Source organism: Helicoverpa zea, chromosome 10 (assembly GCF_022581195.2).
Source record: "Helicoverpa zea isolate HzStark_Cry1AcR chromosome 10, ilHelZeax1.1, whole genome shotgun sequence".
NCBI lineage: Eukaryota > Metazoa > Arthropoda > Insecta > Lepidoptera > Noctuidae > Helicoverpa > Helicoverpa zea.
In genome coordinates this window covers 6,542,505-6,555,698 of record NC_061461.1, presented here as the reverse complement: position 1 = coordinate 6,555,698, position 13,194 = coordinate 6,542,505, and the positions used below count along the sequence as shown (strand labels likewise).

The 13,194-nt window shown below is 40.7% G+C and overlaps 3 protein-coding genes across 4 annotated transcripts; 2 read left to right on the top strand and 1 right to left on the bottom strand.

Moving 5' to 3' along the window:
- The first annotated feature begins 140 nt into the window (after positions 1–140).
- On the top strand, positions 141–4,342 carry LOC124633832 (3-ketodihydrosphingosine reductase). The gene is made up of 3 exons (XM_047169195.1): positions 141–789; positions 2,992–3,233; positions 3,484–4,342. Exons 1-3 carry the CDS (start codon positions 246–248, stop codon positions 3,685–3,687), a joined length of 990 nt encoding a protein of 329 aa, XP_047025151.1. The 5' UTR covers positions 141–245; the 3' UTR covers positions 3,688–4,342.
- On the bottom strand, positions 4,207–11,012 carry LOC124633831. Of its 2 annotated transcripts, XM_047169194.1 has the most exons (9): positions 10,913–11,012; positions 7,879–8,025; positions 7,574–7,731; positions 6,468–6,576; positions 6,311–6,396; positions 6,089–6,229; positions 5,888–5,987; positions 4,706–4,858; positions 4,207–4,465 (listed from the first exon to the last, which is right to left on the bottom strand). In XM_047169194.1, exons 2-9 carry the CDS (start codon positions 7,916–7,918, stop codon positions 4,365–4,367), a joined length of 888 nt encoding a protein of 295 aa, XP_047025150.1. In that variant the 5' UTR covers positions 7,919–8,025; positions 10,913–11,012; the 3' UTR covers positions 4,207–4,364. The 2 variants fall into 2 exon arrangements, with proteins under 2 accessions (XP_047025150.1, XP_047025149.1); XM_047169193.1 differs by lacking the exon at positions 10,913–11,012 and having other exon boundaries at positions 7,879–9,238.
- Positions 10,066–11,210, top strand: LOC124633833 (pupal cuticle protein C1B-like). Its single transcript, XM_047169196.1, has 4 exons — positions 10,066–10,193; positions 10,422–10,592; positions 10,722–10,877; positions 10,961–11,210. The coding sequence occupies exons 1-4, from the start codon at positions 10,182–10,184 to the stop codon at positions 11,060–11,062; spliced, it is 441 nt and encodes a 146-aa protein (XP_047025152.1). The 5' UTR covers positions 10,066–10,181; the 3' UTR covers positions 11,063–11,210.
- The last annotated feature ends 1,984 nt before the right edge of the window (positions 11,211–13,194 follow it).

Genomic DNA, 13,194 nt, shown 5'->3' with positions numbered 1-13,194 from the left:
TCATATTATTAAGATTATAATGACCAAGAAAAAAATAATTAAGTGTACTAATATCGATTTGTTTAGCTATTAAGATTACGACAATGTATGCTTGAAACGGAGCCCATACGTTAATTTGTAAGTGTCAATGTCAACAGACGTTTATGTCATTTCAATCCAAATTCCGGCGGCACCGCCTTTTTCGTATCGTAATTTGTTTGTTTCGGCCTCCACGTTTCGTCTAGATTGTGTGACAAACCTTAATCATGCTTATTTATATTGCGTTGTTCCTGTTTGTCGTATGTGCCTTAGGACTTGTTGTACATTTTTCATTAGATAAAAAAGTTGTTTACAAGGATTTGAGAGGTAAACATGTAGTCGTAACTGGTGGATCAAGTGGAATAGGCAAAGCTGCTGCAGTGGAAGCAGCCAGACTGGGAGCTCATGTAACAGTTATCGGTCGTGATGTAGCAAAACTTACTGCAGCCGTAGCCGAGATAACTGCCAACTGCACCGATAAAACTAAACAAAAAATTCAGTATGCGGCTCTAGATGTAACCTCTGATTATAAAGCTATAGAACAATGCTTTGCTTCGATAGAGGAAAAACAAGGTCCTATATTCATGTTGGTTAACTGTGCTGGCATGTGCATATGTGGCCAGTTTGAGAAAATGGAAATTGATGCCATAAAACAAATGATTGACTTGAACTACTTTGGCACCGCCTACCCTACCCGGTATGTTTTACCAGGAATGAAGAAAAGAAATGAAGGTCTGATTGTTTTTGTGAGCTCAGAAGCTGCATTGGTTGGTAAGTGTAAAATTATCACATCCATGTAGGATGAGAGGTTGAAAACTCTGCAGCGGCGGCCCTAGCCATTGCGAGGCTACGTGCGGCAGGTCTATGCGAGGCCCTTTGTCCTACGTGAAAAGTATGTGTTGCGAGAGTAAGCTGGTGTTTTGATTTAGCTAATCATCATGTTTGAGGAGAAATGCTCAAGTTAAACAAATTAATAAAATTTATTTTTTACTATGCTTTATATTTAAAGAATCATAAAATTAACAAATATTAAAATGATCTGATGCTTGCAACTTTTCTTAAGACTAAAATCTTTAATTAAAGCAGAATAATCGAATGAATGAGCAACGTCATTTTTGATCGAAAAAATAGTAAGGGCTGAAAGTCGATCTTGTGTTATCGAATTCCTTAAACATGTTTTAATAATTTTAAGCCTCGAAAAACTGCTTTTTCAATATTATTATTCGAATTCTCAAGACTATTTTGGTAGTGGGATAAATTTCAGTTAAATTATTTTCTAATATATATTTCAGCACCGAGATAATATAGGGCACGCTACCATAGTGGCGGTAAGTCTCCTCTTTGAGGAGTGGCTCGGGAGGAGTCATGGCGCCCTCACGTACCGCATGACGCAGGTCCTCACCAGACACGGTTGTTTCGGGAGGTACCTGCATCGAATCGGTCGTGAGGAGCGCCCGGGTGTCACCATTGTGCGGACAGCTCCGAGGACACGGTGGACCACACAGTCCAGGAGTGCCCTGCGTGGGAAGGGCACCGCCAGGTCCTCGTCGAGGCTTTGGGCGGCGGCGACCTCTCGCGTCCGGCCCTGGTTCAGGCCATGGTCCGGGGCGAGAGGGAATGGGATGCCGTCGCCTCCTTCTGCGAAGCGGTCATGCTCGAGAAGGAGGACGCGGAACGCCAGAGAGTTCGCACCTCTCATCCCGGCCGCCGCGCTGGACCAGGTAGACACCATGGGCGCCGGGTGTCGCGAGATGACTCCCGGCCACCGTAGGCGTGGGTCTGTGGGCGGTGAGTTCGGGTGGCTCATCGTCCCTCTGTCTACTTAGACGACAGACCCGTGTCGACGGCGCGCGTTGTTCCACGCGCTCCTCAAAGAGATGTCAGCAACCGCAGCGGGGCCCAGCAGGGCCAAGGCCTGCCGGGGATGCGGGTTGTTCAAAAGAGGTACCGCGGCCCTGGTACATAAAAGGCCTATGACGGAACACGACGGTTTTTAGTCAGTAAGAGTCTGACACTCCCTCACCGCTGCTAACCCACTGCGGGAGGGGTCATTTGATGATTTTTGACGTCGTTAAAAAAAAAAGCACCGAGATAATATTCAGCTCTTCATATAACAGATTCGGGGCCGTCTCTAGCTCATGTAGCGCCCGGGTGCAATCATGACCCAAGTGCCCCCTATGTATTGAAAGATTGGGACTGGAGTAGTTCGAACGTCGTAAATAAGAAAGTTCATACGGAAATACAATATAAACGGACTTAAATACGGTTAATAAAAGGACTTAAAAGCGGCGCTACCTTCAAAGTTCGAGAAAAAAGGGATGAAAAAAATAAAACACGTGGAAAGTAAAGCACCCGCGAGCGTAGCGAGTGCAAAAATTTTTGACCTTTTGACTAAAGCACCTAAATTTGTATAACAAACAACAGTGCAAGGTGAAGTCGCCAGCGCAGCGAGCGCGAAAATTTTTGAGTTTTCGGACATAAAAGTGCTCTAATCAAGTTAGAAGGAAAGGTACTGTCAAGTGAACAGTCGCGAGCATAGCGAGCGCGAATTTTTTAAAATTGTTTGTTTCTTGTTTGTTTAAAGGACTCTCAAATTAAACTCGGAATTAAGGACAAATAAAGAGAATCCGTGACTGGATCGAGAGCCAGTTGTTTTTGTTACTTTGGTGTTCCAACTTTTTGTTGAATTGAGGACTCAAAAAGTAAACGCAGAATGAATTAGAAATAAAGAAAAAATGCACATTTTTTTTTCTTGGACCAGATATATATTTTTTAATTATATTTTTTTTATATTAGTGTGGGTTGTAGCGCGAGGGCCCAAGCGCGAGGCCCTGTGCGATGGCACAGTTCGCACACCCCTAGGGCCGCCACTGACTCTATGTACTTAAAATAATAAAATTATTGTTAAGTAAAAGAAAATGCCTAGATCATCAGTCCATTACTTTCTCTGACAAATAAATTCTAACTTTCCAGGTATATACGGATACAGCGCCTACAGTGCTGGCAAATGGGCAGTCCGTGGCTTAGCAGAGTCTGTGATTATGGAGCTTGTGGGCACCGGCGTAAGGTTGACAATAGCTTTCCCACCTGACACTGACACCCCTGGCTTGAAGAATGAAGAATTGACCAAACCAGAGGAGACCAAACTTATATCTGGAACTGCTGGCCTGCACTCAGCTGAGGATGTTGGCAAACAAATGATTCATGATTCTCTTGTAAGTGTAGCTTAATATTAAAAAGTTTTAAATTCATATTGTTAACTCCTTGTATGTCACTAATCATAAAGTAATCTGCTCTCTGGCACACAATGGGTTAATGGTAAATGTTTCTTAGTTAAATGGGTGGATGAGGAAATTCAATATTTGCAGTCAGTCTAGAAAATTGTTTGGCAGAAAATGGTCTCTCTTTATAAAAGGGTAATTTTATATTTTATATTTTTCTATGCATTGATAATTTTGGTTTCAGGTTGGCAAGACCTATTCCGTGTACAGCCTTTCTGGTACACTTCTAACAACTTTGTTTGGTGGTTCCATAGAGAATGGTTCCCAAGTAGCACTGCAAGTGTTCTCAATGGGATTTTTAAGAATCATCATGGTTGGTATCTTACTCTCTTTTAACAAAATTGTAAGAGATGGTCTTAAAAAGAAGACTGATGTTAAAAGCAAATGAAATGTAATGCAATATATTTGTACAATTTATGTTCTTAATATTTATGTAAGCCACATATTTTTTGTTTAACCTCTTGTATGTTGCTAGTTATAAAACAATAAAATCAATCTGTCTTGCATATATCTGCACTCCAACATACAGTGGGTTAATAAATAAATGTTTTATATAAACAATCAACATATGTATAATAATATTGTTAATAAACTATGCCTTACATTATTAAAAGTACATTATGGATAATCTTAGTTAATCAAGATCATAATTATAGTACTTATTATTTTTGTCAGTCTCTAAGAGTAATCATTTTTTTATGATGAGCAATAATTTTAATTTGGATGTTCGATATGTCATATGTGGCTTAGAAACTGCAATATAATTGCAATAATATCTTATGAAATTTAAACAGATTAATAAATAATAAATTGTAGTAATGCCAAAAAATCTAACCACCGGAAAATATTACTAATTGGTATGAACAAAATACTTGTTCTATACAATTTCTAATAATCAAAAATGATATTTTTATAAGTTTTTTTTTCACTTTTATTTTTCAAGAGATAACAATATTCATAATTGAACTAAGTCATATTCATAACAGTATTAAGTACACAAATATTTTATTAAGGGATCAATAAATGCATTTTTGGGATTATAATTATTTTGTTATTATTTTAATGTTAAGTATTGCATGGATTCTGTTGATACATCAGCTTGAAGCCATCGCCAACATAGGATTCATCAGAATGAAACCATACTACAATAGGTCCTGCATTATTATCTGAAAACAAAAGAGATGAAAGAAATTCTTTTTGTTTGTTTGGACGTAGAAATTCAGATTACTAGCTATTTCTAAAGCTTTGTAATGTAGAGGAGATATATCCAATTTTCTTCTTAATTAGCGAGAAATGATTGAATGTTACTGCATATAAAAGCTTTTTTTTTTAATTTGTCTCTTCAAAATTTTCGCTAGGTACACAGTTAAATAGATCGGGCAATAATAATGAGAATATTAAGTTACCTGTAATAGGTGCATCTACAGTAAAATCCTGAAACACGGATCCGTCATTGAGGCGGTCTCCGCAAAGCCTCGTAGCAGTTATGAGCAACCAGTCATTGGGACAGTTTAGGATTTCCACTCCTGCCTGTCCCGGAGGAATAACTGGTAATCCATCTGGAAGTAAACCCGCAATTAGTTGGCTAAGATTTAATTTGTAAATCGCTACTCCATCTTTGGATTAACTAATCGAAAGCAGAACGAAATTCAAGTGCCCAATTAAAAATAAACTGTGTTTTCGCAACACTTCTTGAGGCCTGTCGCTGGCCGCAGAAAGATCACGAGTTCGATCCCTATCCATTGAAATATTGGCGTGATCTTTCCGTCAGTATTCTGGATGTAGGACGTGAATTAGTTTAGAGGACTAATTTAGTAATTTTGCTATTAAGGGATTGTTCACACCAAACGTATTGTCCGCCGCTTACTGTGAGTATACTCACTGTCTGCCCCAGTGTGAACGTCGACTCAATCTGCAGTAATCGTACTCACCAAACCGACAATAAGCTATAGCGTACGATGCGCTACATGTGTGAACAAAAGAATAGGCTCGTGTAGGTTCACACTAGATGCGTACGCTGAGCGGCTGACTATTCTACACATAAAAGAGCTCAGTATTTGAACCCCCCAATCTTCATACATAACAGATGCTGTGTCTTCCCAAGCGCATCTTCGTAAGTTTCTATCACTAGATTCTTCTGAATTCGCATTCCAAATACATTCTCTAGAATGTACTTCTGCAATAAACTTTTCGGTGTCGAACATCGCGAGGTGTCACGTGTCACGTCTGTCCTCATTGAAGTTTGTTTCTCGAGCGGCGGAGCGGCGCTATTCGGCAACTGAGTCCGCGTAGCCAATCCGCGTCCGCCGTGCATAGTCGCGTAGTAAAATAATCGGCCACTGAGAGTCAGCGACAACAGACGACGTAATAGCGTATAGTCGGTTCGGTGTGAACGACAATTTCAATATATATGGAAAAGCAATAAACTGCGTAACGCGCGCTCACAGTCAGCGGCCGACAATACGTTTGGTCTGAACGATGCCTAAGTCGTTGTACCTATAAGGTTCACTATTATAACGCAGATTACAAGCATAATGATTCATTATGGTGCCTAATGACACTAATATGGGTTTATTACGTGAACTTACATGTGTCGTAATTGACTATCTCCATGGTACCCGTGTTGGTGTATGTCACGCTGCAAGTTTCTGCCTTACGCTCAATGCACATAGCGTAATTGAGATTGTTCTGAAACGTGACAATATATTAAAAGAATATCAATTTTTCATTATGTTACTGCCTCATAGGCTTTTCTTAAAAATATTCGGTAGGTATTTCGATATACGTACTAAATAACTTGGTGTTTTTGCAATGACGATGTCAGATTTATCTCGATAGTTGAAAGATTCCAAGTAGCCTTGAGGTTCTGTGTAATATTGTAAGCAGCCTGAAGGCGCCGCGAGCTCATCGGACGACGTCAATTGCGTTACCTAAGTAAAAGTCATTAATTAAGATTTGTTCACCTCTATCTGTTAACGTTTTTGAAAAAATCTGCGTTGATTGGTAGGTACCTTTATAGAAAAAAGTCTGCTGTCGGAAGATACGGTTTGGAATGTTAAATAAATTGGCCCTTCGACGTCACCGACTTCAATATACACTGAAAAACAAAGCGATGTAAAAAATCTACACTTGTTTAACAAATATCGATTGAATTATTGAGTTTATTACCATGTTGACCGGAATTGATTCCGCAAAGTATGGGTATTATGTTATTGATATTTTGTCCTGAAACAATGAACTGGTCATATTGACATGATCCATCTGTTGGTGGAAGTAGCTGAAAAAAAAACAATGTTATATTAGTAGGTATGTTAGGTAGTACTTTTTTTTTCCGACGTCAAAAATCATCAAATGACCCCTCCCGCTGTGGGTTAGCAGCGGTGAGGGAGTGTCAGACTCTTACTGACTAAAAACCGTCGTGTTCCGTCATAGGCCTTTTATGTACCAGGGCCGCGGTATCTCTTTCGAACAACCCGCAGCCCCGGCAGGCCTTGGCCCTGCTGGGCCCCGCTGGGGTTGCTGACATCTCTTTGAGGAGCGCGTGGAACAACGCGCGCCGTCGACACGGGTCTGTCGTCTAAGTAGACAGAGGGACGATGAGCCACCCGAACTCACCGCCCACAGACCCACGCCTACGGTGGCCGGGAGTCATCTCGCGACACCCGGCGCCCATGGTGTCTACCTGGTCCAGCGCGGCGGCCGGGATGAGAGGTGCGAACTCTCTGGCGTTCCGCGTCCTCCTTCTCGAGCATGACCGCTTCGCAGAAGGAGGCGACGGCATCCCATTCCCTCTCGCCCCGGACCATGGCCTGAACCAGGGCCGGACGCGAGAGGTCGCCGCCGCCCAAAGCCTCGACGAGGACCCGGCGGTGCCCTTCCCATGCGGGGCACACCTGGACTGTGTGGTCCACCGTGTCCTCGGGGCTGTCCGCACAATGGTGACACCCGGGCGCCTCCTCACGACCGATGCGGTGCAGGTACCTCCCGAAACAACCGTGTCCGGTGAGGACCTGCGTCATGCGGTACGTGAGGGCGCCGTGACTCCTCCCGAGCCACTCCCCAAAGAGGGGACTTACCGCCATGATGGTGGCGTGCCCTATGTTAGGTAGTACTTACGTGGATTACCGATTGAGGTTAACCTAATGTAAAACTTGAGGCCCTGAGGTAAAAGGTCGCCCTTGTTACAGAAAGCGCAGTTCTATTTATTGCCGCGTAGACGGTCCCTAAGTATCATAATATATCAATCAATAGTACCCAAATTAAACCTTACCTACCTCGAAATTAGAGAAGTCTAAACGTATCTGTTTTACGTCTTCAGAAGCTTTGTCCAAGGCGAAAGCACAAGACAACCGTTCAGTGCTTGGTGAAGGGAAGTCCGGATTAGTGAACCAGCCCGATTCTGCCGCTGATCGATCATCACACGCAAATTGAGCTGGAATATTGACATTACCTTTCATATTTTATCTAGCTAGATATTATGTGTGAGAAGAAGAAAAGTGACAAACTTTTACGTAGTCAATGAAGTTAGGTACTGTGCTTTTCATTTGAAAAATACTGGTTTTGTTTGATTAGCACTTACTAACACAACACGTTCCATATCCGTCAGCACAAGTCCCCATTGTAGATCCGCCAGATTCGATGCACTCAGCTTCAGGCAGACACGTTCCTTCTAAACCACTGCTGGATACACACGACACATGATCGAATTCCACTACCTGAAACACTTCTAAAAACCTCGTCTTAGATTTCGGTTTTGAATTTAACTGCTTCGATAGTCTCGGTTTCACTGCCGGACACTTTTTCCGAACAAGTTTCCTTTTTGGTCGTATTCTATGCAGTACGTTTATATTTTCTATTGAATTATTGAAATTTAGTATCCGATCAGAAGGATTTAAAGGGGCATTGTTATCACTCCTTATGTCGCCATTATGAGAGTCTGATGCCGTAAAATAATCGTTGCGTTTAAATTCAGATTTTTTGGGATCAATTAACACTAAAGGCATGAAATTATGCTCATTATTTTGGATGTAACTGGGTCTAAAATCTGTATTTGACGAATTGTGATAAGAGTCTCTCCTTTCAATGATAGTCGCGGAATACCACCGCTCTGCCTTGGCCACTACCATAGCGCAGAGAATTAAAATGACGTGTTTATCAAAATAATACATTTTAAGCACAAATGAATGCAAAGACCAACCACTAATGCACGTACAAATGAATTGCAGTTAGTGTGACGATGCACTTGGCTTGCCCCGTGGGGACAGCGTGACGAATGTAATTATTGCCTAGAAATCGTTCTGGTTTGCTTATTTGTCCCATTTACTGAATAACGGAATGATGTACCTATGTAGGTAGGTCCATGTACCATGGTTAGGTACAAATTTGTCCGACTACATCGTTTAGAATTGTGCCATATCAAACTAACCAATTTAACGTAGGTACACATAATAGTCTGGGCTGACAAGTTTAGGTCATACAGATCAGTTTGTCATGAATAAAAGACAAGGCGAACCGCACCCTGTCTGACAATCTAACACGTGCTGATAATATGCTAATTGTATTAAATATTAGGCAAATGAAATATTCAGTTCTCGTATATTTATCTATTGATTAGTTATCGGCTTAGAAGCAAGAGTTCGATCAAAAGTTAAGCGCTCATTCAGAATTCCTTCGTGCTTTGGAAAGCATCGATCGTCAAGATGTTTCGGCTGTAATAACGGGTGGTCAGTAGCCGGAATGTACCTATATGTTCGGTAAGACTGGAAACTCATCCAAGTTAAAGGGACGCCTAGGTTAACCATTATTTTAATAACTACTAAATGTTGTAATCATCATGTCCTCTTTAGTTGTCTGTCGAGGGGATTTTGTATTTGCCTACCTATCTACTAATTTCCCTTTTTATTCTTAGTAGATATCTACCTACCTATATGTAAATCGATAAAGTAGGTAATTTCTGATTATCATGACTATTTTATTATTTGAGTAATACGACGTAGGTAATTAGGTAAGGCCCAAGAAACAAACTTGTTGAGTTTGAGGTAAGAAGTTCTAGATAAGTTTAATAATAATGTAGACACCAAACTGGGCCAGTACAGCAATCAGTCCTATTATAAGTAATTCACCTATGTCACCTACGTATGAAACTTGACGAACTTGGTCTAGATATAAACGGAGATTATTGTTATTATCATAGGTACTAGGTAGGTATTGTTGGTAGGTACCTACAACCGAGGTGGGTCAGTAAGTTCATATACACTACCTACTACAAAGGTATTTGCATTATTTTTTTATGCTCAGGTAGGTACATACCTACTTTCATTTATCGACTTATCTCTATGCACTCAGTGGCATTAAAAACCAAATAAGGGACTAACTACTTACGTATCTATTTGTTATATGTATTTTGTGTGTTACAAAGTTCTACAGCAACGCATCTTAAATTATAAAGCTGGCCAAATAAATATAATATGAACGGGGCTCCAGGTTAAATTGCACGCGAGTGAATCGCAGTGAGGGATACTTTAATAATTACCTACTTGATATGCACTCGGGTGCCGTTTAAACAGCCCAATGTGGAATTCGACATGGAATAGCTACTTAAACATAAGTAATTAGTATCTAAACATTTCAGCACGTTATTGAGTCGCTGGCCGGCTGGTCAGGCCAGCTATGTATTGTCCTTGTTTACTTGCCACGCCCTGCGCACGCGCTTTTTCCAAAGCTCTACAGACACGCATACAATGAATGCTGTCATACATTATGTTGCGTATGCCTTATCACACATGTGTCCCTTCATTCTAACATACTGGGCCAGTATAAAAGGCTGACGCGCCTGCCGATTCAAACATATTGGTCTGAGCTTTGAGGGGTTGAACACTAAATATGCTTTTAAAAGTAAGTACCTCGATACATATTAATTTATGCTTATGGTGTAGGTAATTAAATATATTCTATCATGTCAATAGCAATCCCTTCTTTGGCTCACATAATAAGTGAAGCCATATAAGTATTTGGGATAGACAGTTAAAAGTTTCGTGGAAACGCTTGAAAATTTCAGAATGCTAAGCTTTAAGTATAATATGTATACCTACTTACTGAATTCGTGTTTGTTTTCCTTTCTAGTTATTACTTTTGGTGTGCCTGGCTGCCGCCGCCCACGCTGGGCTCGTGTCTCCTGTCTACAGTTCTCCCTATGCCTATGGAGGCTGGAACCCATACAGCTCCTACCCTGCTCAACCAGCAGTGGCTTCTCAGCATTCTAATATTCTGAGGTCACCGTTCAATCTTGGCCAGGTATATCATTGCTGTTTGATTCCACCCTAAGGAAATTTGTGTCTCTGAGGGTTTCTTGCGACTTTGTCTTCTTATGTACCTACTTACCTATGTCTTTTCTAACGTATGTTTTTTAAATCTTTTAAATAGGTATCCACATACACGAAATCGATTGACACTCCTTTCTCAAGTGTCCGGAAAGCTGATGTCCGCGTGAGCAACCCCGGTGTCGCTATTTCTCCTGCGTACTCGCACGGTTTTGCTTCACCGCTGGTTTCCCATGTTGGCGTAGCTCCCGTCGCCAAGGTAAGCTTACTTAATAAAATGTGATTCGATATTACCTGATTATTTGCCGATTCAATTTTAATCGTTTGTTTTTTTTCTCAAAGGTCGCTACTACGGCTGGTCTTCTAGGCGTAGCATATTCAGCCGCACCTACAGTCTCCCACATGACTTACACCAACGGACTTGGCCTCGCCTACGGCTGGTAATAACCAGTATGATAACGGTTGTTAGAAAGTTTATTTTTAAATTGTAAATGCATAGATGATTCCTCTTAATTTGTTACCTGTTAGTTGTTAACATAAATTATTTACCTTCGTGGTAGTATTTTTATGAATATATTATTTTCAAAAATAATCAGTTTTTTACTACACACACATCATTTAATAAAATTTCCTTGAGCTTCTGATTATTCTGGTAAGATTTGTTTAACGAACGGAACACGGGCCAAGATTTCGTAGGGGTGGTTCCTTCAACATGGGTTTATACATTTTGAAACTCACTGATTCGCAATACTAATAAAACTAGAAGGAACTAAAACCGCCATCTTATGTTATCTTTCTTGAAATATAAGACAGAATTAAACTCTCAATATGCACTGGCTCAAAATACTGATATTCCACGAGAGTAAAGGTACATTCAAATCTATTTCTTAGAGACGTACGGACGTCTTGTTTATACTGTCGTGACGCTTATTTTTTAATTCACCTACCTTCATGTTGTGTTATAATTTAGAGAATGGATAGATTTGGAAGATCTTTGAGTATGGAGTCGTGTACACAAGAAGAAAATACTATAAATGAAGAGTTGATTGAGTATACTAGGGAAGAAATAATTACTGATGTTACGATGAATGAAGAAGTGGAGAATCAGAGAATTGTTGAGAAAAGAGTGAGAGAAGATAGTGACGAAATTATCGAGGAGGAGGATGGTTTTACCACCGTGATCAGAAAGCCGAAAAGATTACTACGAAGTAATTCAAATAATAACAATAATATGGAGAATGAGGGTACTTGTGAAAATAATTTACGAGAATCAAATTTTTTTGAGGTTTGTCTTACATCCAAGACGATGCTGCCAAAAATGGTTGGAATGGCCAAATTATTGAAGTCTCAAAATACACACATCAAAAGTGTCTAGGGATCAACATATATTTTTGCAATAACTTTTCTCCTGATTGATATTAATTAAAATTTTCTTTAAGGATTCATCAAATAAAGTGTTTTCGTTTGTCACAGTAACGATAAACCAAGTCACCTTTGCACTAATAAAGAAATTTGCCATTTTCCTAATAAAGGGATTTTTGACATTTGAAACACTAACACAAAAGTTCGAAAAAAAAGACTGAAATAACAGTTTTCTTTAAAAGTTTATTGGGTAACTTAAACAATTAATAATCCGTGTTTCTACCGCGAACACTAACAACACAAGAACATCGGTTTGGCATACTCAAAATGAGTTCATCCAAATCACGATGTGGAATGGCCGCCCATGTTCGTTGCAACAACAAAAAAAGGTCTTCTTGCGACTGGATACCCTCCATATTCGGCAGAGCTCTTCTCTGTAGCATATCCCATGCATGCTCAATCGGGTTCAAGTCTGGCGACTGAGCAGGCCAGGGCAGGACATTGATGTTAGCTGCCGCGAGAGTCTGTCTTACAACTCTTGCGGTGTGCGGTCGTGCATTATCATGCATTAACTGAAATAAGGGACCGATTTGCACTTGTAGAGGAACGATGACGTCTGATACAATCGTCTCAGCATAAATTTGAGCGTTGAGGTTGCTTCTGATCCAAATCAACTCAGTTCTTCCGCCGATCCAAATACCCGCCCATACCATGATGGTTCCACCACTATAAGGATGGACTTCCTGGCAGGATTTTAATCGCTGTTGGCGTCCAGGGGTTCTCCAGTGTCGTATACGTCTTGTATCCGGTCTCATACCAAAACGAGACTCATCAGAAAAGCACACGAAACGCCATTGTTCTTCTGCCCAATTTCTGTGTTCAAGAGCCCATTGATATCGAATCCTACGATTGTGCATTGCTATAGGTGGTACCCGTAGCGGTCTTCGGGAATGAAGGTTCACTTCATGCAAGCGGTTTCTGACTGTTTGGTCGCTAATTAAGTTCCCTGAAGAGTGATGAAGCCTCACGGCTAACATCATGGCGGTTATTGTTGGAGCTCTTCGAGTTAAGATTTGAATGTATCGGTCTTGTCTCCGTGTGGTGCAGCGATACCGTCCTCCATGGCGCTCAGCTACGGTACCAGTGCTTCGGTAACGTGTCCAAAGTCGACTGATAACACTCTGACTTGTATTCAGAGCTAAAGCCACAGTACG